At 34.0% G+C, this 24,770-nt stretch overlaps 3 protein-coding genes across 3 annotated transcripts; 2 read left to right on the top strand and 1 right to left on the bottom strand.

The window, feature by feature from the left end:
- Positions 1-11,483: 11,483 nt before the first annotated feature.
- LOC110602599 (glycine-rich RNA-binding protein GRP1A) lies at positions 11,484-12,499 on the top strand. Its single transcript, XM_021740154.2, has 2 exons — positions 11,484-11,664; positions 11,916-12,499. The coding sequence occupies exons 1-2, from the start codon at positions 11,551-11,553 to the stop codon at positions 12,291-12,293; spliced, it is 492 nt and encodes a 163-aa protein (XP_021595846.1). The 5' UTR covers positions 11,484-11,550; the 3' UTR covers positions 12,294-12,499.
- A 2,865-nt stretch (positions 12,500-15,364) lies between these two features.
- Positions 15,365-16,391, top strand: LOC110602032 (serine/threonine-protein phosphatase 7 long form homolog). Its single transcript, XM_021739459.1, has 4 exons — positions 15,365-15,900; positions 15,946-16,030; positions 16,118-16,200; positions 16,283-16,391. Exons 1-4 carry the CDS (start codon positions 15,365-15,367, stop codon positions 16,389-16,391), a joined length of 813 nt encoding a protein of 270 aa, XP_021595151.1.
- A 24-nt stretch (positions 16,392-16,415) lies between these two features.
- On the bottom strand, positions 16,416-17,471 carry LOC110602031 (nonsense-mediated mRNA decay protein 2-like). Its single transcript, XM_021739458.1, has 2 exons — positions 16,889-17,471; positions 16,416-16,798 (listed from the first exon to the last, which is right to left on the bottom strand). Exons 1-2 carry the CDS (start codon positions 17,469-17,471, stop codon positions 16,416-16,418), a joined length of 966 nt encoding a protein of 321 aa, XP_021595150.1.
- Positions 17,472-24,770: the final 7,299 nt, after the last annotated feature.

The raw sequence follows: 24,770 nt of genomic DNA, 5'->3' as shown, positions 1-24,770 counted from the left end.
TTGATCCAGGAGCTGGATATCTATTATAAGAATTCTCATTATTGTCACCCCTATTAACACTCGGTTCTCCTGTAATCACATGAATCACTCCTCACAGGTTCATTGTCAGGGGCAATTTTGAAAATTATTATCTCGAACTCAGGCCTCCTATATTTTTTACTCTTTTTGATGAACTTTCGAAGTGTACCATTCTCTATTAACTTCTCGATCTTCTTTCAATTGCTAGCACTCTTTCGTTACATGTCTGTGGTAAAATGACAGTACTTTGTCTTGTCTTGTTTTCTAACTTTCTTAGGATTGAGTTTGAGAGGCCACTTGATCTTCTTGTTATTTTTCCTAATCTACATTAGAATATGCATTCACGAGTCATTCAATGGGGTATATCTCTTATACTTACCTTGGCCATTCCTTCCTCAAAAAATCGGGTAGCTTCTGTGGTATTCCTCATATCCTTGCTTCTTTAGCTTTTGGCCTTACTTTTGACCCGTTCTTTTATTCTCTTTCCATCCTTCCCAGTAACTTTGAGCAGCTTGTACCCGCTTCCAGCTAGTGTTCTTCGGAATATCATATGATGGCTCCTCTTTCCCGCATTTGTCCTTCCCTTTGGACTGAGTCTGGATTGCCCCTATCTGATTCTTTGAGGTATCTATAGAGACTTCCTCTCTTTCCCTGGGAGCCATGAGTGATGCCTCTTTTCGAGCTTTGTATTGCTCGAAAATAACCTATAACCTTCGAACGTACCGGAGCATTTGCTTAATACTTAGATTGCTGGGATCTGCTTTGTTAACCATAGGAGGTTTGTTTTATCCACTACCAGGAGTGGAAGAAATGATAGCATCATCATCGGTAGCAGTAGCAACTTATAAATTGTTGGCCATTTTGAGAGATAAAAGAGATATTTCTTTTTAATCAAGAAGGGAAGAAGAGATCGATTTTAATCCAAATGAACAGAAATGATTCAATAGATTTTTCGGCAAAGGAAGCAAATGATGTTGCTAAAAATAAATTGATGATATAGCCGAAATGGAGTTGTGTTATGATTAGTCCAACGGAGCTATGCTATAATCAGTCCATCTGCAAGATAGAGAATGTGAGGTGGTTGGCGCCTACGGCAACCACTCCGAAAATCAAGTCAATATACTGGAGAATAGGACAAATGTAGTGAACTGCTTAGAACTTTAGTGTAATAGAATAGTGTACCTTTGCCTCTATGATCGTTCTCCTTTTAAACTGTAAGAAGGTGGGATAAATATAATATTTCTTGATAATCCGATGATGATATGGCCGGCTCATTGGTAAAGGATCTTCACTGGCTAATTGGTCGAGAATCCCGTAATCGCAGGCGCAAAGGAGACCTGCTGGATTGTAGTTGTTTAACGGTAACTTCCTTATGGAGACTTGCCATAAAGTTGAAAGGGCGAGTCTGTCCGACCTGAGGCTAACCTGTCCTGAAGCCAATCCGAAGCGCTCAAATTATTTTTTCTACGGATAAAACCGTATATAAATTTATCAGATTTTTATCATGTGACCCTGTATTTTATGGTGATAGCTCATTGTCTAATTTGGACGAGTCTCATATAACATCAATAGTATTTAAATTAATTTAGATTTTTATTTTAGATTTTCTTAATAAACTCTAAAATTAACCTAAAATAATAAAATTATAATCTAATATATATTCTTATTTAAAAAATTTAATCTTATTATATCTTCATCTATCTTTTAAGGTTTTCTTAACTAATTAAAATCAATTTAAAAATATAATTATAATATATTTTAAAAATTAAATTTTAAATAATAAAATTATCAACAACTTAAATAATTAAATTAATTAATTTGTAAATGATTTAAAGCTTTAAGAGATATGAAATTCCATTATTTCCCCTCTTCCATATTATAGATATAAATATTAATTTTTATCTATATTTTTAAATATTTTTAAATTTAAATAATCTAATTCATTATCTATTGAACTCATATTTTATAAATTTCAATTTCATATTTTTAAATTTAAATAATTCATGAAATTATTAAATGATTTAACTATTAAATTTTTTTTTTTTGAAATGGGGATCGGGGATTGGGGGAGTAGAACCTAAGATCTCTCAGATTTATTCAAATATACTTATTACCAGACTAAATCTGTGAGTGCAACTATTAAATATTCATAAAATTTTTTAAAAATTTAAAATTTATTTTCTAAATTTAAATAGTCTAACATATGATTTCAGTTAAATAAAAATAATAATTTCTTAATAATAAAAAATAGTGCATGAAAATATATAAATAATGAATAAATAATTTCTCTTATAAATATTTTAAAAAGAAAAAAAAGACTTGAAGTTAAAATTTTAATAATTATAAATAATTTTTAAAATTTTTTAAATTAGAAAAGGATAAAAAGAAAAGGACATATGAGTAAAGATGATTGTTGTAAAAATAGTATTTGGGAAGGGACGATTGGGTTTTATTTATGAGAAATTCTTTGAACTTTTTAAAAATTTAATAGTTCATTATGATGTTGCTGAGAATAAACTGATGACGTAGTCGGAATGAAACTGTGCTGTGATTGACTAATCCTGCAAAACAGAGAAAGAGAGGCGGTGGGTGCTCACAGCAGCCATTCCGATGCTAAAGTCAGTAAACTGAAGAAAATTATGAACGAAAAACTTGAGAGTATTTGTATGGGAGAATAGTGTATCTTTGCCTCTGTGATCGTCCTCTTTTTATATTGCAAGAAGGTGCGTGTAAATATAGTATTTTCTGATAATTCGGCGATGATGTGACCGACTCGTTAGTAAAGGATCTTCGTCGGCTAATTGGTCGAAAATCTCGTGATCAAAGGCATGAAGAGGATCTACTAGATTATAACTGTTAACGGTAACTTTCTTATGGAGTTTCACCCTAAAGTTATGAGGGTGAGTCTTGTCCGATCTGAGGTCGACCTGTCCTGAAGCGCCCGGGTCTACTTTTCTCTTTGGATTCAGGCATTATGGTCATCCGGGCCTTCCTTTCTACAGGTGGGATAACATATTAATTTATCAGATCCTTGCCACGTGGCTCAATTTTATAATGATAGCTCACTGCCTATTTTGGGCGATTCTCATGTAGCATCAGAGGTCCCCTCACTGGTTTTTAATTCTTTAGATTCGAAGGTGACAGTTATCTTCATGATCTGGATCATGCGACTTATTTGTCCTAACTGAGCACATGATGTCCTTGCTTTCTTCTTGCTTGTGCTGCCAACCAGTCAGGTTTAAGATATTGTCTTAGCAAAAATTGATCCGAGTGATATAATAATGCTTTGATAAGTTTCAGGGCATTTTTCAGCCCTTGTGAGCTCCCGAACCTTTTGCAGCCTTGTCATGCTTTCAGATTTTTTTTGGCCCTGGCATGCTTCTAGGCTTTCTCTCCCTGATGAGCCTTCTCGCATCAAATGCCTTTCTAAGCTTTCGAGCATTTTTCTAGCCCTTACGAGCTTCTTGCCCTTTTCTAGCCTTTACGGGCTCTCGGGCATTTTCCAGCCCTTGCGTGTTTCTGGGCTTTCTTTAGCCCTGACAAGCTTTTGGGTATCAAATGTCTTTCCGAGCTTCAAGCATTTTCCAGCCTTGGCATTCTTTTAGGGTTTCCTTAGCCCTGACGAGCTTTCTGGCATCCAATGTCTTTATGAGTTTCTTAGCATTTTTCTAGCCCTTACGAGCTCCTTGGCCTTTTCTAGCCTTTATGGGCATTTTTCTAGCTTTTGCGAGCTCCTTGGCCTTTTTCAGCCTTGTCGAGTTTTCTGGCGTTTTTCAGCCTTGATGTGCTTCCGGGCTTTCTCTAGCCTTGTCGAGCTTTTGGGCATCAAATGCCTTTAAGAGCTTCCGGATATTTTTCAGCCTTGTCGTACTTCTAGGCATTCTCTAACCCTGACGAACTTTCTAGCATCAAATCCTTTGTGAGTTTCTGGACATTTTTCTAGCCCTTATGAGCTCATTTTTCTAGTCTTTACGGGCTTCCTAGTATTTTCTAGCCCGGGCGTGCTTCTTGATTTTCTTTAGCTATGATGAGCTTTCGAGTATCAAATGCCTTTGCGAGTTTCTGGGCATTTTTCTAGTCCTTACGAGCTTCTTAGGATTTTTTAGCCTTTATGAGTATTTTTCTAGCCCTGACGTGCTTTCGGGCTTTTTTTAGCCTTGACGAGCTTTCGGGCATTTTTCTAGCCCTTACGAGCTCCTTAGCCTTTTCTATCCCTTACGGGTATTTTTCTAGCCTTAATCCTAGCCTTGACGTGCCTTCGGACTTTCTGGCATCAAATGCCTTAGAAACTTCTTGTGAAGCGGGACAACACCCAATAGGTCGGCCTAGAGTATACCCAAATTGCAGCCTAGTATCAAATACCTTAGAAACTTCTCATGAAGCGGGACTAACACCCGGTAGGTTGGCCTAGCGTATACTTGTCTTGAGACCTGACATTAAATACTTTAGAAACTTCTCAGGACTAACACCCGGTCTTTTGGCCTGGCGATACCTGCCCTGCAACCGGCATTAAATGCCTTAGAAACTTCTCGGGATTAACACCCGGTCTTCTGGCCTGGCTTATACCTGCCTTGTGGTCTGGCATATACCTGCCTTGCGACCTGGCATCGAATGTCTTAGAAGTTTCTCGGGACTAACACCCAGTCTTTTGACCTGGCATATACTCGCCTTGCGACCTGGCATTGAATGTCTTATTATGAGGGACCCATGCCCGAATGACCTTATGGTCTTTTATTAATTTATTTCTACAGACCAATGTCCGGATTATGTGTAGGACCTATGCCCGAATAGCCTTGTGACCTTTTATAAATTTGTTTTTGTGGACCAATGCCTAGATTTTTGGCTTAGCGATTGCCTAGTGACTTAACATTAAATGCCTTAGAAACTTCTCGAGACTAACACCCAGTCTTTTGGCCTGGCATATACCCGCCTTGCAGCTTGACATTAAATACCTTTGAAACTTCTCGGGACTAACACCTGGCCTTCTGGCCTAACGTATATTCGCTCTGCGGCCTGGCATCAAATGCCTTATTGTGATGGACCTATATCCGAATAGCCTTGCGGCCTTTTATGAATTTGTTTCTGCAGACCAGTGCCCAGATTATGTGCGGGACCCATGCTCAGAGTATATGCAGGACCCATGCCCGAATGACCTTGCAGCCTTTTATGAATTTATTTTCGTAGACCAACGCTTGGATTTTTGGCCTGGCGATTGCCTTGTGGTCTGCCATTAAATGTCTTAAAAACTTATCGGGACTAACACTCGATCTTCTGGCCCGGCGTATACTCGCGTTACTGTCTGGCATTAACTGCCTTAAAAATTTCTTGGGACCAACACCTGGTCTTCTGGCCTGCTGTATAGTTGCCTTGTAGCTTGGCATCGAATGCCTTATTGTGAGGGACCCATGCCCGAATGGCCTTGCAGTCTTTTGTAAATTTATTTTCGTGGACCAACGCCGGATTATGTGCGGGACCCATGCCCGGAGTATATGCGAGACCCATGCCTGAATGGCCTTACGGCCTTTTATGAATTTGTTTCTGCGGACTAATGCTCTAATGTTTGGCCTTTGTACTTGTCTCTACGCTTTCATCCATCCAACGTTTCTGACTTTCCTATAAAAAAAAAGTTTGAAGAATGCAGCCTAGTTTTATAACTTTTCTATAAATCACAAATATTTTTCTAAGAATAAAATAAAAGACTCAATCGTTTGGCTTGACCGTTTTCAAGACTCGAAGTTTGACTTAAGAGCTGGGCGTCTGTGATATTCTCTTTATTGTCACCTATATTAACGCTTGGTCTTTCTGCAAATATATGAGTAACTCCCACAATTTCACTTTCAGGGGTGGTTTCAGGAATTGTTACCTCGTGCTCGGGTCTCCTATCTCTTCTACTCTTTTTGATGAACTTTCAAAGTGTGTCATTTCTTATTAACCTCTTGATCTCATCTTTCAAATGCCAGCACTCCTCCATTGTATGTCCATGGTCTTCATGAAAACAACAGTGCTTGGTCCTGTCCCGTTTTCTAGCTTTCTTAGGATTGAGCTCGAGAAGCCACCTGATCTTCTTATTATTTTTTCTAATCCATATTAGAATATGCATTCGTGAGTTATTCAATGGGATATATTTTTTATACTTACCTCGGCCATTCCTTCCTTGGGAGACCGGATAACTTCGGTGGTCTTCCTCATATCCTTGTTTCTCTGGCTTTTGGCCTTGCTTCTGATGCGTCTTTTTGTCATCTTCCCATTCTTCCTGACATATTTGGGCAACACGTACCAGCTTCCAGCCAGCGTCCTTAGAAACATCATCTGATGATTCCTCTTCCTCGAACTTGTTTTTCCCTTTGGACTGAGTTTGGATTGCCTCTGTCCGAGTCCTTGAGGTCTCTACGGAAATTTCCTCCCTTTCCCTGGGAGCCATGAGTGACATCTCTTCTCGAGTTTTATATTGCTCTAAAATAACCTACAATCTTCTGACGCACTGGAGCATTTGCTCGATGCTTAAATTATTGAAATTTGCCTCATAGAGGGTTCCTGGTTGCAAGGTTTCGAGCGAACTATACTATAGGATTTATTTACAATAGAGTGTGTGTTTTATCCACTGCCAGGAGTGAAAGAAATGATATCATCCTCATAGGTAGCAACCTTTGCAGCAGCTCGTGATTTATCGGCCATTTCTAAAGATAAAAAAGAGATTTCTTTTTAAGAGAAAAGGGATAAGAGACTGATTTTAATCCAAATAAATAGAGAGAATTCAATGGATCTCCCAGTAGCGAAACCAAATGATATTGTTGAGAATAAACTGATGACGCGATCGGAATGGAGTTGTGCTGTGATTGGCTAATCCTGCAAGACAGAGAAAATGAGGTGGTGGGTGTCCACGATAGTCACTTCGACGCTCAAGTCAGTAAACTAGAGAAAATTATGAATGAAGAACTTGAGAGTATTTGTATGGGAGAATAGCGTACCTTTGCCTCTGTGATCGTCCTCCTTTTATACTGTAAAAAGGTGTGTATAAATATAATATTTCGTGATAATCCGGTAATGATGTGGCTAGCTCGTTGGTAAAAGATTTTCACCGGCTAATTGATCGGGAATCCCATGATCAAAGGCGTGAAGGGAATTTGCTAAATTGTAATTGTTAATAGTAACTTCCTTATGGAGTCTCGCCCTAAAGTTACGAGGGCAAATCTTATTCAACCTAAGGCCGGCCTATCTTGAAGTGCTTGGGTCTCCTTTTCTTTTTGGATTCAGGCACTATGGTCTTCCGGATCTTCCTTCTTATGGGTGGGACTGCGTATTGGTTTATCAGATTCTTGCTACATGGTCTAGTCTTATAGTAACAGCTCACTGCCTACTTTGGACGAGTCTTATGTAATATTCTTATATTAAAACTACTTGATTAAAGTATACCGATATAATTTTGATCAGATATATTAAATAGTATAAATTTTAAATTTATAAAAATTAAATAATACACATAATTAAAATTATAATGACTAAATAATATAAATATTCAAAGTATGTTAATTTATTTTTTAATGAAAGGAATAAATTTAAGTTTGTAAATACAGGCGTGTTTTAGTCTGTTTTTTTTAAAATATGGTCAAATTAATAAATTTTCAAAAATTTCAAATCTTTTATTTATTTAAAATTTTTTTTAAAAAAATTATATGAATAATTATAAATAATTATAAATAATCTTGACTCTAATTAAATTTGCCACGTAGGAAATTGGAAAAATAAAGATAAATGATTTTTTGTTTGAAATGAAAATAAAAATAAATGATTAAAATAAAGTTTTGTAGATTGAAAAATAATGGAAGAAAAGGAGATAAAAGAATGTGAATGGAGTTATAAAAGTAAAACTTGATAAAAAAAATATATTTGAAAGAGTGAGTTTTATTTTATTAGAGTTTAGTGTCAAATTATACTGTTATTCTAAAAAAAATTTATAAAAATTTAAATGCGTATGTGATCTCTCTTTTCGGTAGCCAACGTATATAATTATTTTCTCGAGACATATGAATGGTGACTTTTAAATCTGAATTTTGATTGCATGTTAGACTTTTAAATCTGCTTTAAGTCCCAAATTCTTGATGGCTTTAGTGGAATCTCGCAAACTAGGTTTCAAATAGATTTTTAATTCCTTGAATTGAATGTTTTGTGTTATGTAATTTGAATGTTATGCGATTCCTTAAACTATTGTTCATTATTCTTTTATTTGTTTAAGTTTTGTGATTTTATTGATTTTTGAATTGATTTATAATTTTTTATTTAGATCTGAGAAAAAAATTATGTTGTATTTTTTTATTTATTATATTTAAAATTTTATTATATCGAAGAATAATTTTTTTAAAATTATTATATTATAATCTTTAAAAAAAAAGAATATTTTTTCAATATTTATAGTTAAAAATTAAATTTATATCAATTTAATTTAACTTGGTATATAATAAAATCGATTTGAATTGAGTTTTGTATTCTACGTAATTCTGTCAATTTAATTTTATTAGTGTTTAATTGAGGCAATGACTCGCGATATCTCCAAGAGAGAGGGGAGATTTTTGCTACTTTTATCCGTGTTCGAGGACTTCCATGTACAAAATCTTGGCAAATTAGGAATTGAGAAAAATGAAAAGGACAGAATTGTACTTGCCGCTTATTCCAGATATTTTCGAAGACGATAAATATCAGCAATTTTCCTTCCACCCTCCCCCAAATCATAGCATGTTTGTGGACCCAACTTAACCCATGTCACCGGCTTTTGTTAACCATGGTTTACCATTAGCTAAACTATAATTTAGTGTTGAGTGAAAACTTAACCCATGTCACCGGCTTTTTATTTTTTTAAGATAAATTTATATTCGTATTCAAATAATTTTCAGCCTGACGAATATTACCACTAATACTTTCTTCATACTTCTTTTACACATGTTTATTTTACTTTAAAACTAATTTTTTTGTTATTTCTCGTTTTTTTAAATAAACCCATTTTTAATAATCAATAAATTTAATAAAACGTGTTTTAAGTTTTAATCCAAATTGAAGCTTTCATCTTAAAAAACAAAAAAGCTAGGAAATCAATGCTTTGTATAAAAATTTGTAAAAAATTATAAATTTCCTTTATAAAAATATTGGTTATATAATTTTTATTAAAATAAATTTAATCGGAAGTCAAATGCAAATAAAATTATTAATTTTAAACTTATCTAACCTATAAAATTAAATATTAAAACATAATATGATAATAAATAATATAAAAAGCCACTATCTTTCTATTTTAATAATAAATTGTAATTTATAATTTTATAATAGTTAATTTTGAAAGAATTTAAATGAATTAAACTATTTTTTTTAAATTTTTGTAGTGTGAAAATAAAAATGTAATAATTTAATTCTAATGAATGTTTTTGAAAATTGATTTTATTTATTTATAATAAAATTATATCCATTTGATTTTCAATTATATTATTTATATCAAAATTACTTAATTAGTCATGAAGAATTTATTTTTTTATTTATTTTAAGTTTAATTTTCTTGTGTTTTTTTAATTAATAACATTTTAAAATTTACTTTAATATTGAGTATTAATATTTACTACATTTATAATTGATATTAAAATTTTTATTATATTATATTTTTAAGTTTTGAATAATAGAGCTCATCTTAATTTATATTTTTTAATAATAAAAAATTATATAAAGTTTAGAGTAAATATTGTGAAAAATATCATAATAGTTTTAAAAAATATTTTCAATGTGATAAAAATAGTTTTTATTTATAAAATAAATATTTATGCTTAATTTAAAAATAGTAAAGATGAAAAATAAAAAATAATTTGAATTTATTATTAATTTATTTAAAATAAAAGAATAAATTAAATTTTATTATCTTAAATTTACTTCAAAAAAATAATTTTTTTATGAATAAAAATACATTGAATTTTATTAATAAAATTCATTTTTTTTAAAGAAATGCATTCTAAATCAGGCTTATAAGTTGTTAAAGACAAACTTTAAAAGAATTTAGTAGTTATTTGAATGTTAAATAATTAAAAATATTTAAAACACGTTTTATTTTAATATATACTCCAAAATGTAAATTTATTTTTAATATTTAATATTTACTTTATTTTTAGGATTATCTAATATTTAAATATGTCATTTTACACAATCTTTATATTAAAAATTTATTTATTTTATTTATATGTCTGAGATTTTTTGACTATATTAAAAATAAATTTAAACAATAAAATCATCATTAATTTTAAGTTTCAAATGTATTTATAATTAATTAAAAATTTTAAAAATAATTTTAACAATCGCAGTTTCCCTTTTCAATTTCATATATTATAATCTTATTTTATTTCCTCAATTCATTTTGTACGATTCATTTTAAGTATTGAACCCAACTACCTAAAACTAAATTTGAATGAGAAAACTTATAATAAAATTATATCCGTTGAAATAATGGAATTCAAATTTAAATAGAAAACTACTTGATTTCAAAAAGAAAAAAAAAAAGAAAACTCAGTGGATTAATATGGTTTTTTATTGTATAATTTTAGTTTAAATTAAGAATTAATAAAATATTATCCATTAATAAAAAATTTCAATTTAAATAAAAATTTCATTTAATCAATTAAAACTAAAATTTTAAAATAATAATAAATAATTATGTTAATTTTTAATCAATTAAAATAAAAAATATCATAATTATCTTTTTTTTTATCAAATTAATTGCCAAAATTCAGCTTGAGTATTAGGGTAACAGAGCAGGTATTTTCGAGTATCAATTTTTATCAAATTTTAATTCAACAAATTTAATAATTATAATCGAATTTAAATGAATTTAAATTTAAAAAGTAATATTTATTATAAATTTAAATTAAATTTAAATTTTATATATAAGGTATTTATTATTTAAATATATTTATTAATTTAATATAAAAAATATATTTTATAATAATATTTATATTTTTTATTTGAAAAATTAAAATTTAAATATTTTTTAAAAATATTAAATTTTTAAATAAAAATTATTAATAAAAAATATTTTTTATATAAATTATTAATTAAAATATATAAAAATAAATATATTTAAATTTATTCAGATAATAATAATTAAATTTAAAATAAATTTAAATAATTTAAATTAATTTTTAATAAAATTTAAAATAATTTTAAATATTAGTATAAATCGAGTTTGAATTCATACGATTTAATTTTCACGGACTACAGGTAAACTATCTGTGATGTGTATTTAGATAATCAAAATATTTTATTCATCCCTGCTCTGGATAGCTGACTCTACGCTCAACAGCCCACGAGCTACTATTGAACCAAGACCAGGATAAAGTTAACTGTAACCAAACATCCCCGCTCATTGACCGTCCTGAATTTTAACCCCAGTCAGCTCAACAAACCATAGTTAAGTCCCGCTCCTTCTATAAAATCATGGTTTAGCCTTGCTGCTACCTCACGCTCTTTTTTCTGTAACCCTAGTTTCCTGCTTTTTTTCTAAAACCGATGGCATCTTCAGAGATTGAGTACCGGTGCTTCGTCGGCGGCCTTGCTTGGGCCACAACCGACCTAGCCCTCCAGGAGGCTTTTAGTCCCTACGGCGAGATCATTGAATCGAAGGTCGGTTTGCGTTGTCGCAGAGATCGGATCTGACCGACCCCGTTCGGCTTTGTCGATCCAAAATCTGTGATCTGTTTGTGTTACTATAATCTCTCTGTGTTACTGTTCTTTTATGTTACTAACCTCAAATCGGTACGTTCATCTTCATCCTTGGGGCGAAGATCGATCGATTTTTTATTATTATTTTAATTCTGTTGTTATGATTTATGTTTCGACTTAGATCTGATTGGATCTGGTACTTCTGTGTTCAGATCATCAATGATCGAGAGACTGGTAGATCTCGCGGTTTTGGATTTGTTACCTTCAACAACGAGAAGTCGATGAAGGATGCTATTGAAGGAATGAATGGTCAGAATCTTGATGGTCGTAATATTACTGTGAATGAAGCTCAGTCTCGCGGAAGCGGAGGTGGTAATGGTGGATACAGCCGTGGCGGCGGCGGTGGATATGGAGGTGGTGGACGCCGTGATGGTGGCTATGGTGGTGGTGGTGGTTACAATCGTGGAGGCGGTGGCTATGGTGGTGGTGGTGGTGGTGGTTACGGTGGAGGCCGGGACCGCGGATATGGTGATGGAGGATCTCGTTACTCAAGGGGCGGTGGTGCATCTGACGGGAACTGGAGGAATTAGGAAGTAGGGATTATGGGTTATGCTGTATTGGGTTTGTTTGTGAGTTGGGTTTAGTTGTGCCTTTAGGTTGATCCGTTAGGAAGGATCCTGTTGTTCCTTAAATGATGTGATGTAGATCAAATTTTGATCCATGATTACTTGTGTTTGTGTTATAGATCTTGTTTACAAGTTCTATGAGAAAATATCAGTTTCCTATTTTATTGGTACTCTGCTGATCCTTATGGATATTTTCTTCTTTTGTACCTTAGATATTTTCCTGACACTCGTCTGCTATAATCCTGCCATGAAATTTATTTACTATAACTACGTAGAAGGCAAAGGAAATAATCAGTAATAAGGACTTTTACGTGTATTAATTTTTCCAAGTTCTTTTTTTCCTTCTTAATATCAATTATTGCATACAATTATTATTTATTTTTATGTCAGCAGGTGTTACATGTCCAATGTATTTTACGCATTTAACCCTCGAGATTTATTTAAGATTTATTTCTCGAGTTTTATCTATTAACGTTTTAATATTTTTATTTGACTTGATTAGATTATAAAGGCTTAACTCAAAACATTTATTAAAGGTCCAAAGTAGAGCACTAAACTCGGCTAGATCCAACCCAAAGAAAACTCTGGAAGCATTTCCCTATCTCTGAATTCTCTGGAAGCATTGCCCTATCGTCTGAATTTGCCAGCCCCTATTGTGAGAACAAATTGAAGGATCTGTCATTGGAGATCTGAGATTAGTACAGCGAGAAGAAAAACCTGGTGGACAACAGCAAGAGGGGGGCGGTCTCCTTTCGTCTATCCTCCCACCGATTTTCAATCTCACAAAAAGGAACCGCGGACCAAAACTACTATATACACTAGCACCGGAGGCTGGAGGAAAACCCACATTGGAGAAGCCGGCAAGGGATAGCCGCAACATTGAACAAGGATGGGCTCTATTAGCCCAATAGGAAAACCTAAAAATGAGAGATTATATATATATATATATTTAAAATTTGAAAAAAAAACTTATTAGATCCGATTTTTTTATAAATTTAGAAAAGTACAAATATGTAGATCATGTGATTTATACATCTATATTTTAAAGTAAAAATTGTTCATAAGTTAAAGTTGAGATTAAAAAAAGCATGTTGCACAAGGGTTTTGAAAAAGTAAACAAGCCCGGCAACCCAAAGATCATACTCATACAGGAATACAAAAAACCTCAAAACCTTAACAAGTCAAGCAGCCCAAGGAATTGTAGAATATATGTCTAAAATATTCTGTTGACGTTTAATTTGGTAACCAAACTATCTAGTGTTGTGTCTTCTGATGCCCTTGGGGCTTCTTGATGCAATAATTTTATGATGTAATTTTTTTAATGATATGAATTATGAATATATGAATAAATTTTTACTTATAATATTTTTATTTTTGTAATTTTATTAATAATATTAAATATATAATCATTATTTTACTAAGTTTATTATATGTTTTTATTTATATTTTAATAAATAAAATGAATATATATATATAATTTTATTTTTTCATTTTGGTTAATTCAACATCTGACAATCAATTGAATCAATGAAATGTTTTGATTTTAACTAGGTTAGATTTTTTTAAAAAATTTCATTTCAGTTCGCTTAATGTTTTATTTAAAAGTAAATTAAAATGATAATCAGTTAAAATTTATGTTCAATATGATCAGTGCTCACCCTTAAAATTTGAGCTGGAGCTGCAACGCCAGTAAACAAACAAGGCAGGGCAAAAAACGCATCACAGTGAAGTTTGCATGCCTACACGAAGCTGGAGCCACAATCCAGCGACTAGACCTGAAATTGATATCCAAAAGACGATCATCGCGGGTGGTGGAGCAACTAAGGGTTTTCACCAACTAAGGGTTTTCACCATGAAGATTAGTGCAGCTCTAAGAACATAATCTTGATGATCTAGAGCTTGTGACTTGTGAGAACGTGTCCTCTGCCTGGGCTCCACAATGTCATAGTTTTATTTAAACAATAAGAGCAATTTTTCAAATCATGCATAATATAAAAAAAAATTATCAATTCATATAGGATCCGAAAATATTTTCGGATCCTATGTGTCAACAAAGCGTGTTCAGTAGTCATACTGCCGAACACGCTAGTTCGACACCTATGATGTCGAATAAATGGAAGTTCGACACCATGGGTGTCGAACTTATTTTAATTCAACTTGTTCGGCACCATGGGTGTCTAAACGACTATTTTAGACGGAAAGTGTAGAGAATACAGGATAGTTGATGTTCTGTTATATTGTGTTATTGTGTTTATGTTCCTGGGTTATATGGGTAATTGTCTTCTGTAAGGGTAAAGATGAGTTTTTACTTCTTTATTTGCTCTCACGTGTTAGAGGTCATGTGACCTGTAGGGTTATGTAACCCTTCTTAAACAGATCACAGTGATAACATGTATCTTTGTACGATTCTTTACATCTTGAATAAAAGCAGAAACAATTTTCTTCTTCTTTCTTTTCAGAAAGACTACAAATTTGGATAGAAAAGAAAGTAAGGGATTTAAGTGTTGAGTCGCCAAAATAGAGGGACATAAGTGTTAATTACATTAAACCTCAGGGACTAAAAAGTAATTTTTCCTTAATTAAATCTAATTTTTTTATATATTTGGTATTATTCCAATTACATTCACACCACCCTATTTTCTAAATTTTTTTTATGTAGTGTTAAATTTATTGTGATTTTTGGATAGAATATTTGTTGTGATAAAATATTTATTGTGATTTTTTGGATATAATATTTGTTGTGAAAGAATATTTGTCATGATTTTTAATAAAAGATTTGTTGTGATTGTTGGAAAGAATATTTGTTGGAATTTTTGAATATAATATTTTTGAATTAATAGTATTTGTTGTGATTTTTGTTAGAAACATTTGCAAAATGTGTATATTATTGGGGTGTTAAATTATGTACTATAATTTAGTGAATAAATGATGTTTGATTATTATTAGTGAATTTGAATATAATAAAGTTGGTTAATGTTTACAATAATAGCATTTCATTGTGGTGTGATAATGTCTATTATTTTGTATTATTAGATATGGAGGAAAGACGCAACCGCCATGACTGCCGTGATTATATTTTACCCAGTCCCAATGAGCCATCGTTGCTATATGGACATGCCGAACATCGGTATGAGACTATATGGCAACAGACTATAGAAAGTGGGGCGATAGGTTGCCGAAAAACGGGTACAATTTTACATTTGGATGATATTCCAGATCAGATAATACCTCACTTGCGGCGGACGGGTTTTTATGGCGTAATACGGTTAGGTTTTTTTGCATTAGATTGGCACTTAATTACGGCCCTTGTTGAGCGTTGGCGACTAGAGACACATACATTTATGTTTCCCGAAGGGAAAATGACCATAACCCTTCAGGATGTGGGGCTAATAACCGGGTTGCCAGTGAATAGTGCAGCTATAACAGGCCGATCACTCCACCATTGGCCATCAGTTTGTGAGGCATTATTAGGTATCGTTCCACCTAATAATGCCATAAGAGGGTGTTATCTGAAAATGAATTGGCTGGCTGAGGAGTTTAGTCAACTCCATGATGAGGAAGTTGTACATAGGTTCGCAAGAGCTTACATTATGAGGGTCATTTGATCCATTTTTAGTGATACATCTGCTTCCCGTGTGAACCTAATGTTCCTACCTTTGCTAGCTGATCTTGAAGAAGCCGGCAATTATAGCTGGGGTAGGGTATGTCTGGTATAGTTGCATAGACAGTTATGTAAGGCGATAAATCCTGAAGTTATGCAGATGGCTGGTCCCTTATTCATAGTTCAGATATGGGCATGGGACCGGATCACAGCAGTATCGCCGGCACTGTCCAACAGAATACCACATCATGACGCTCCACTAGGCAGCAAGTATGTGATATTATATAATTGTTAAATTTTATTTTAAACTTAATATTTAAATGAATACTTTATAATATAATTTGTTGTGCAGGTGGAGTAATGCCAGACAGATAACGGAGGTTGTCACTCACGTACTCGTGGAGTTGCGTTATCAGCTTGATAGACTATTACCCAAATTTATCCCGCACTTCAGCTTGTAAGGCAGCAATTTTTATATCGGGCTGCTATTCAATTAATGCAAATATGAATGAACAAATGAAATTTTCATCCAATTGGTTGTGGTTTTTTGTCAACTGAGGATTTGTACATGTGTGCGGTCCACTGTATCTCGTCATTTTCCATATATCCTCTTCTTCTTTCTTGGATGCTCGAAGTCTCCATGCACACCCACTGTTTTTATCTTTGCACTTTATAGAATACGTCATTTCTCTTGTTTCATGATAACAAAATTGATGATGATATCTTAGATTATATTCTTTTGCAGCCGCAGCCACTGCATCTCTCGAAGAAAATATCATTCCAACTGAAAACTCTTTAGAAGGATCCCAAAAGGAACGATCTTCTGGCTTATCATAAGGATCCACTCTCAGCAAATTGAAGTCTATTTCTGCGTATGGGGGAGGATGAACAACAGACACAATAGGATTAGAAAATTGTGTGTTGTAATATCGAGATTAACTCCCAATATCCTCCTGACCATTATCATCCTCATCATCCTCAGTAGACATCCATGAATCATCGTCATTGTCATCCTCGTCCTCATCTTCATCCTTCTCCTCGTTCTCATTCTCTATTGTATCAGATAAATTAATTGACGGTCCTGCAAGACTATCACATAAACCATAATCATCAACTACATTTTGCTCTTCACATGGTTCATCATTTGATTCCATAGCAGTTCTAGATGGACCAATATCAGCATCCTCATTTGTAGTATAAACACAATGAAGTATCTTAATATATATTTCTATACCAGGTATACCACCAATTTGATATAAGTAATTAAGCATACTAGATACATCATCTTCACCCCATATCTCCATACATTCAAATTTTAAGGATCCATCCACAATTGTAGACTTTCTAAAACTAATTGTCTCTATAAATTCATTATTCTCGGATAATCCAATTGCATGAGTAATTTTACCGACCAATTGATTAAAACTTATCCGTTTACCCATTGGAATAATCTTTGAAAAACCTCCATCATAGTCGTAATCATTACAACTATTTATAATATTACCATCCCAATGAATATTAGCATATGCAGGAACTGCCATTTATCTGATAAAAAAATAGAATAATAAATAATTTGTTCTCAATTTACTATATATAGAAAAAATTAAAAATTAAGAATATAACATAATTAAAACTTACCTGCGTTTTTTTTTGTAGTCCAATCGCTAAGAGCAGATATAATAATTTTGTGAAATTTGTAGAGAGGAATAAAAAATTTATAGAACGTAATTTGTTGAGATATAACGAAAATTTTGAGAAATTTAGAGTAGTAAGTGGGTAATTTATAGAGAAACTGGAAAGCAGCGGTTAAAGTGATATATAGGGTGATGGGTGAGATTATTTATAGATGAGAAAATTAGCCGTTGGCTAGTTCGGCAGTGATGGTGCCGAACTAGCCGTTGGGAATAAATTATTTTCATGGACTGCCGAACAAATTCATGTGAAATTCACCCAGTGCATGCACCTGCAGGGCCGTGCAGTGCATGCATGTAGATGCATGTAAGTGTTGGAAAATCCCGAGATTAATTGCAACCCAGTTGCGCAGCGGAAAAATAAAATTTTGGATTTCCTTTCCCAGAATCCGAGTGCTCCGTTTAAATCAAAAGAAAGATGTGAGACTAACCTGTTAATCTCGTAGTGAAGATACACTGGCGGACTGATGGTGCTGCCTTTTCAAACGAACACCCTCTATGGTATCCACACGAACGTCTTCTATCCTTCTAGAGTGCTAGCTCTTTTCAAGATGGATAGATTATGTGCTCTATGTTCTACAATCTTTTAGACTGAGTTTTCTCAAAACTTTTCAACCACCCTACTCAATCTGTAGAAGGAGTATTTATAGGCCTCAGTCTTTTTATTTTCCCACAACTCTTTTCCTAAAAGAGTTGTGCTTAGAACCCACTATCACAATCTCATAGATACTCAAATATCTTTATGTGATAGAGTCCTTTATCTATAACACTTACAGATAGACTGCAGATCTTTTAAATATTATTATCTCATAATAATAAATTATTATTATTAATAATAATAACACTTATTATTATTAATTATATTAATAAATAATATTAATAATAATAACACTTTATTATTATTAATTATACTAATGGGCTTTTAGCCCATTAATATAGCACATCAACAACGTTCTTGTGTGTGACCCAATAGGCTCATATTAATTGGCAATAGGCCCAGTCCAACAAGGCCTATAAGTCATAAGTGGCCTCTAGCAAGACATTATGACTACCCAACTAATATGAGGATCAATAGTCCGATAAAGCCTATTAAATAGAACATGTATTAATCCCTTTGTCTCACGATATCTAGTTTGAACATAAGTCATGGTCAATGTCAAACTTATAATGTTCAAACTTATGATTTCTCGATCTCTAAGTAGACTGATAAATTCAAATGATATTGATCACACTATCAATTCATTTGAGCACGGCCATGCATTTCTCAGTCTCACTTATCGAGGGGCCCAGAAGATATCTCTCTCATAGAGAGGGACAAATCCTATCTCGATTGTTCATTTTCCTCTACATAATTTCTATTATGCTCAATCATAACCTTTATGATTGTCCGATTAAAGACAACGTTTGATTATGTCAAAACATAACAGTCCTTATGTTGGAAACTATGACAATCTCAAGTCAAAGGATTAAGACATAACTACTTTGAGATTCACTTATGACAATGACCCATGTAGTGATCTCAATGCGGGTCCATCCAATACTTTGTTCTCTAACAAGTATTTATGATTATTGATTTATATCAACATATACATAATCATCTCATGATTATCAATCAATAATCATACTAGTTATATTTTATTATTATCAACATAATAATAAGTAACCAGGGATGATAATCATTATTATGTAACATGCAAACAAATAATAATGATAAAAACCTCTTTTATTTATAACAAAAATGACATACAAAAAGGTACAAGATAATGGCCTAGGGCATATACACTAACAATCTCCCACTTGCACTAGGCCTAATTATACAAGTATCTAATACCTGTAGACCTAGTGTGCTGATCATGCTTGACCTGCGAAGAGGCTTGGTCAGTGGATTTGCAATGTTGTCATTTGTGTCTACTTTGCATATTTTGATATCTCCTCTGAATAAGGTGATATCGCCTGAGTATAATTTTAGATCTCTAGTGAGATCTGGGCTCCTTTGCCTATGCTATGGCACCGTTATTATCACAATAAAGGTCCATAGGTTTTGCAATGCTGGGAACCATTCCCAACTCTGAGATGAATTCCTTCAACCAGACTGCCCTTTTTAGCTGCATCTGATGCTGCTATATACTCAGCTTCTATTGTAGAATCTGCTATAGTGCTATGCTTGGAACTCTTCCAACTAACAATTCCACCATTTAAAAATGAATATGAATCCTGACTGCGATCTGAAGTCATCTATGTCGGTTTGGAAACTAGCATCTGTGTAACCACTTACAACTAGCTCGTCTTCCAATCCTCCATAAACTAGGAATGCATCCTTAGTCCTTCTAAGGTACTTTAGGATATTCTTAACAGCTGTCCAGTGACTTTCACCGGGATCTGTCTGATATCTGTTTGTTGTGCTCAAGACATATGAGACGTCTGGTCTAGTACATAACATGGCATACAAGATAGATCCAATAGCGAAAGCATAAGGGATCTTATTCATCCGTTCTCGCTCATCAGATGTCATAAGACATTGATTCTTGCTGAGATGAATACCATGAGACATGGGCAAGAATCCTCTTTTGGAATCTTGCATGCTGAACCTTTTCAGCACCTTGTCAATATAAGTACTTTGACTCAGACCGATTATCCTCTTGGATCTATCCCTATAGATCTTAATACCAAGGATATATGCAGTCTCACCTAAGTCCTTCATTGAAAAAGAATTCCCTAACCAAGTCTCAACCTTTTGCAAGGTAGGGATATCATTTCCAATGAGTAATATGTCATCCACATATAGAACTAGTAACACAACTGCACTCCCACTAACCATCTTGTAAACACAAAATTCATCTTCATCAATGAATAAAAGTTCACGATTATCAGTCATGAGAAATCCATATCTCTCAGGCTGATGACGTGTCTTATCAGATCTGCATGGGACTTGTGTCACCCTTTCAGTCTCCACAACTGTTTGTAGTACTGGAAGTGGTTCTACTGGCGGTTCAATGCTCTCTTGTGGTGCTTGAGTTTTCTCAAGTCTCACTGTACTCCCACTGAATCTCTGAGAGATAAATTCCTTTTCCAAAAAGGTACCATTTCGAGCAACAAACACTTTGTTCTCTGAGGGAATATAGAAGTAGTATCCTTTGGTTTCCTTAGGATACCCCACAAAATTGCACTTGATAGATTTTGGAGCTAACTTATTTGAAACTGGGCGTTTCACATAAGCCTCACAACCCCAAATCTTAAGAAAAGACAAATTGGGCATTTTTCCAGTCCATAACTCATATGGTGTCTTTTCCACCGCTTTCATGGTACTCGGTTCAGAATGAATACAGCTGTTTCCAAGGCGTAACCCCAAAACTATAAAGGGAGATCTGTTTGACTCATCATAGATTGAACCATATCTAATAAAGTTCGAATTTTTCCTTTTAGAAACACCAATCCATTGTGGATTTCTTGGAGGAGTTAATTGTGAAACAATTCCACAGTTTTTAAGATGTTCATCAAACTCTTGGCTCAAATATTCACCACCTCGATCAGATCGAAGCATCTTAATAGTTCTACCAAGTTGATTTTGTACTTTATTTTGAAAAGTTCTAAACATTTCAAAAGATTCATGCTTATGTTTCATTAGGTAGACATAGCCATACCTACTGAAATCATCAGTGAATGTAATGAAGTACTGATAACCTCCCCTGACACTAATGCTTATTGGGCCATATACATCTGTATGTACTAAGCCCAATAAGTCTGAAGCCCTTTGACCTTGTCCAGTAAAAGGGTCCTTTGTCATCTTACCTAGCAAACAAGATTCACAATTTTCAAATGATTCAAAATCAAATGAATCTAATAAACCATCTTTATGGAGCTTAGATATGCGATTCTCGTTTATATGATTAAGACGACAGTGCCATAAATATGTTGGGTTTAACTCATTTGGCTTAGTTTTCATAGAAGTTATGTTATAGATATTGTTGTCTCTAGAATCATCTAGATCAAGGACATAAAGGCCATCACATGAATTTGCAATACAATAAAGCAAATCATCTTTATTAATGGAACATTTCTTATTCTTAATGAGAAATGAAAAACCTTCATCGTCCAAAACAGAAATTGAAATAATATTCCTACTCAAAGTAAGAACATAAAAGCATTTGTTCAAAACTAACAAAAGCCCATCGGGCAAAATAAGTCCCTACAGCTATGGCAGCAACTCTTGCTCCATTGCCTACACGTAGGTCCACATCGCCCTTTTTCAGTTTTCTACTCCTTTTGAGACCCTTCACATTTGTACAAATGTGAGAACCACATCCGGTATCCAATACCCATGAAGTAGAAATAGATAAATTGATATCTATAACATAAATACCTGAAGCCGTAGTCTCACTACTCTTCTTCTTCTTGAACTCATCCAAATAGAGTTTGCAATTTCTCTTCCAATGCCCTGGTTCCTTGCAATGGAAGCAGATTCCTTCCTTAGGAACTATTTCCTTAGGAACTTTTGCCTTGGATTGCCATTTAGGCTTGCCTCGTCCCTTAGACCCATTTCCACCTTTAGACTTGGGCTTCCCCTTATTTTTCATGGGCTTACCCTTATTGACATTCAAAATTTGGGTAGGCCTTTTCTTAATATTTACCTCAGCTGTCTTTAGCATCCCATGCAACTCAGGAATGGATTTCTCCATATTGTTCATGTTATAGTTCATGACAAATTGAGAAAAACTGCTAGGTAAAGAATGTAGGATCAGATCCGTAGAAAGTTCTAAACTCAAAGGATAGCCAAGCCTAGCAAGGTGATCAATGTAGCCTTTCATCTTTAAAACATGAGCACTAACTGAATCACCTTCAGCCATTTTGCAATCATGCAATGCAATGGTAGTTTCATACCTATCCTGCCTAGCTTGTTGTTGGAAAGCTTGTTTGAGATGGACACTCATCTCATAGGCCTCAAGGTGCTCCAGATCTTTCTGAAGTTCTGGGCACATAGTCGCCAACATAAGACATCCAATGTCATTAGAATCATCCATATGCTTCTTATGCTTGTTCTTAACAGCATTAGTAGCATCAGCAGGAGGTGGTTCAGGGACAGCTTCATCAAGCACGTAGGACTTTTTCTCTTGCTTGAGAACAATTCTCAAGTTTCTAAACCAGTCAATAAAATTAGTCCCATTTTCTTTCAGTTTATCCTTCTCAAGGATGGATCGCAGTGATAAGGTGGAATTGTTATTAGCAGCCATAATAATCTACAAAAATATGCAAATATAATTAATTTTAATAAACAAATTAATATTGAGGTGATAATAATCTCCCGCTAAAATATAACCCTCAGAATAATAATATTTTAGTGGGCTAAGATCCATATTTCACCTAATTCTAAGTCAGCTTTGGCATGACGCTTAGAATTAAGTTATTTAGGTAGGTAACCCCTTACCAATTACATCTAATGTAACTCTTAAATTATGAGGTATTGACATCATATGTCAAATGCATGTTATACCTCATCTAATGCCTTAGGCCCAAAACCGTTTTGATAGCCTAATTAAGCTCAACCAAAATTAAATAAATGAGTAACCATTACTCATCCTACCTTACTAGGATAATCCTAATGCACTTTGCTTTGGCAAAACCTGCATTTTGGTGATCTTAGTCTTGATAGGTTTTTAATATATGGGTGGCATTAAAACTTAAAATTTTAGAGTGAGGGTTTAACTTTTAATTTTAATTATTTTGTCTTGCATATATATATATTATAGTATCTCATACTAATATATGACAAAATAATAAAATTATTTTATATAGTCATTTAAATCTGATTTAAAGACTAAAATAATTTATTTTCTATTTTCTTATAATTATTTTGTCTTGCATACATATATATATATCATAGCATCCAATATGCATACATATATATATATATATAGACAATGATGCATAGTATCCCATACTAATAAAATATAATCATTTAAATCTGATTTAAAGACTAAAAATAATAATAAAATATAGTCATTTAAATCTAATTTAAAGACTAAAAATAATAATAAAATATAGTCATTTAAATCTAATTTAAAAACTAAAAGAAAATAAATATTTTCTTATTATTATTATTATTATTATTTTATTATTTTCAGGGGCAAAAACGTAATTTTGGGGCATCATCTTCTTCCCCCAGCTTCTGCCCGAAGGAACAGAAGCCCGCCGGACTTTCCGGCCGTTGCCCTCACCGTCGCGCGACTCATCGGCGGGCGATCCACAGATGCACGACCCACCGGCGCGCGAAGCACTGGTCGAGCGATCCCCGGGCGCGCTACCCCTTGGGTCGCGCGACCCACGGGAAGGCGCGACCCACTGGGAGGAGCGACCCTCCGGTCGTGCTACCCCTTGGGTTGCGCGACCCACCGGTCGCGCGACCTACGGGGAGGCGCGACCCTCCGGTCGCGCGGCCCTTCCAGGGCGCGCGATCCTCCGGGGCCGGCCTTCTCAGTCACTGCGTTCCAGGCAGTGACGCCGGCCAGGCTCTTGACGGCCGAAGAATCAGTCGTTCCTCGCCGGCGGCGGCAAAGACACTCTCTGCAGGTGGTCGCGAGCATCACACGCCCTCCACGTCCGCCCATCAGCCTCGCCAACTTCTGGGTTCACGATGACTGTTCATCGTGAATCCAGTTGCAAATATTTTTATTTAATTAATTTAATTTTCTAACAAAATTAAAATTATTTAAATGATCTAATCATTTATCTATAATTATCATGCCATTCTAATAAACATATATCACATATATAATATCAATCATGGCATAGTTAATTTAAACGAAAAGCACAGATAGGCTCTGATACCACTGTTGGAAAATCCCGAGATTAATTGCAACCCAGTTGCGCAGCGGAAAAATAAAATTTTGGATTTCCTTTCCCAGAATCCGAGTGCTCCGTTTAAATCAAAAGAAAGATGTGAGACTAACCTGTTAATCTCATAGTGAAGATACACTGGCGGACTGATGGTGCTGCCTTTTCAAACGAACACCCTCTATGGTATCCACACGAACGTCTTCTATCCTTCTAGAGTGCTAGCTCTTTTCAAGATGGATAGATTATGTGCTCTATGTTCTACAATCTTTTAGACTGAGTTTTCTCAAAACTTTTCAACCACCCTACTCAATCTGTAGA

This window comes from Manihot esculenta, chromosome 15, assembly GCF_001659605.2.
Source record: "Manihot esculenta cultivar AM560-2 chromosome 15, M.esculenta_v8, whole genome shotgun sequence".
Taxonomy (NCBI): domain Eukaryota; kingdom Viridiplantae; phylum Streptophyta; class Magnoliopsida; order Malpighiales; family Euphorbiaceae; genus Manihot; species Manihot esculenta.
The sequence above is the reverse complement of the archived record's forward strand: the minus strand, read 5'-3'. Positions and strand labels throughout refer to the sequence as shown.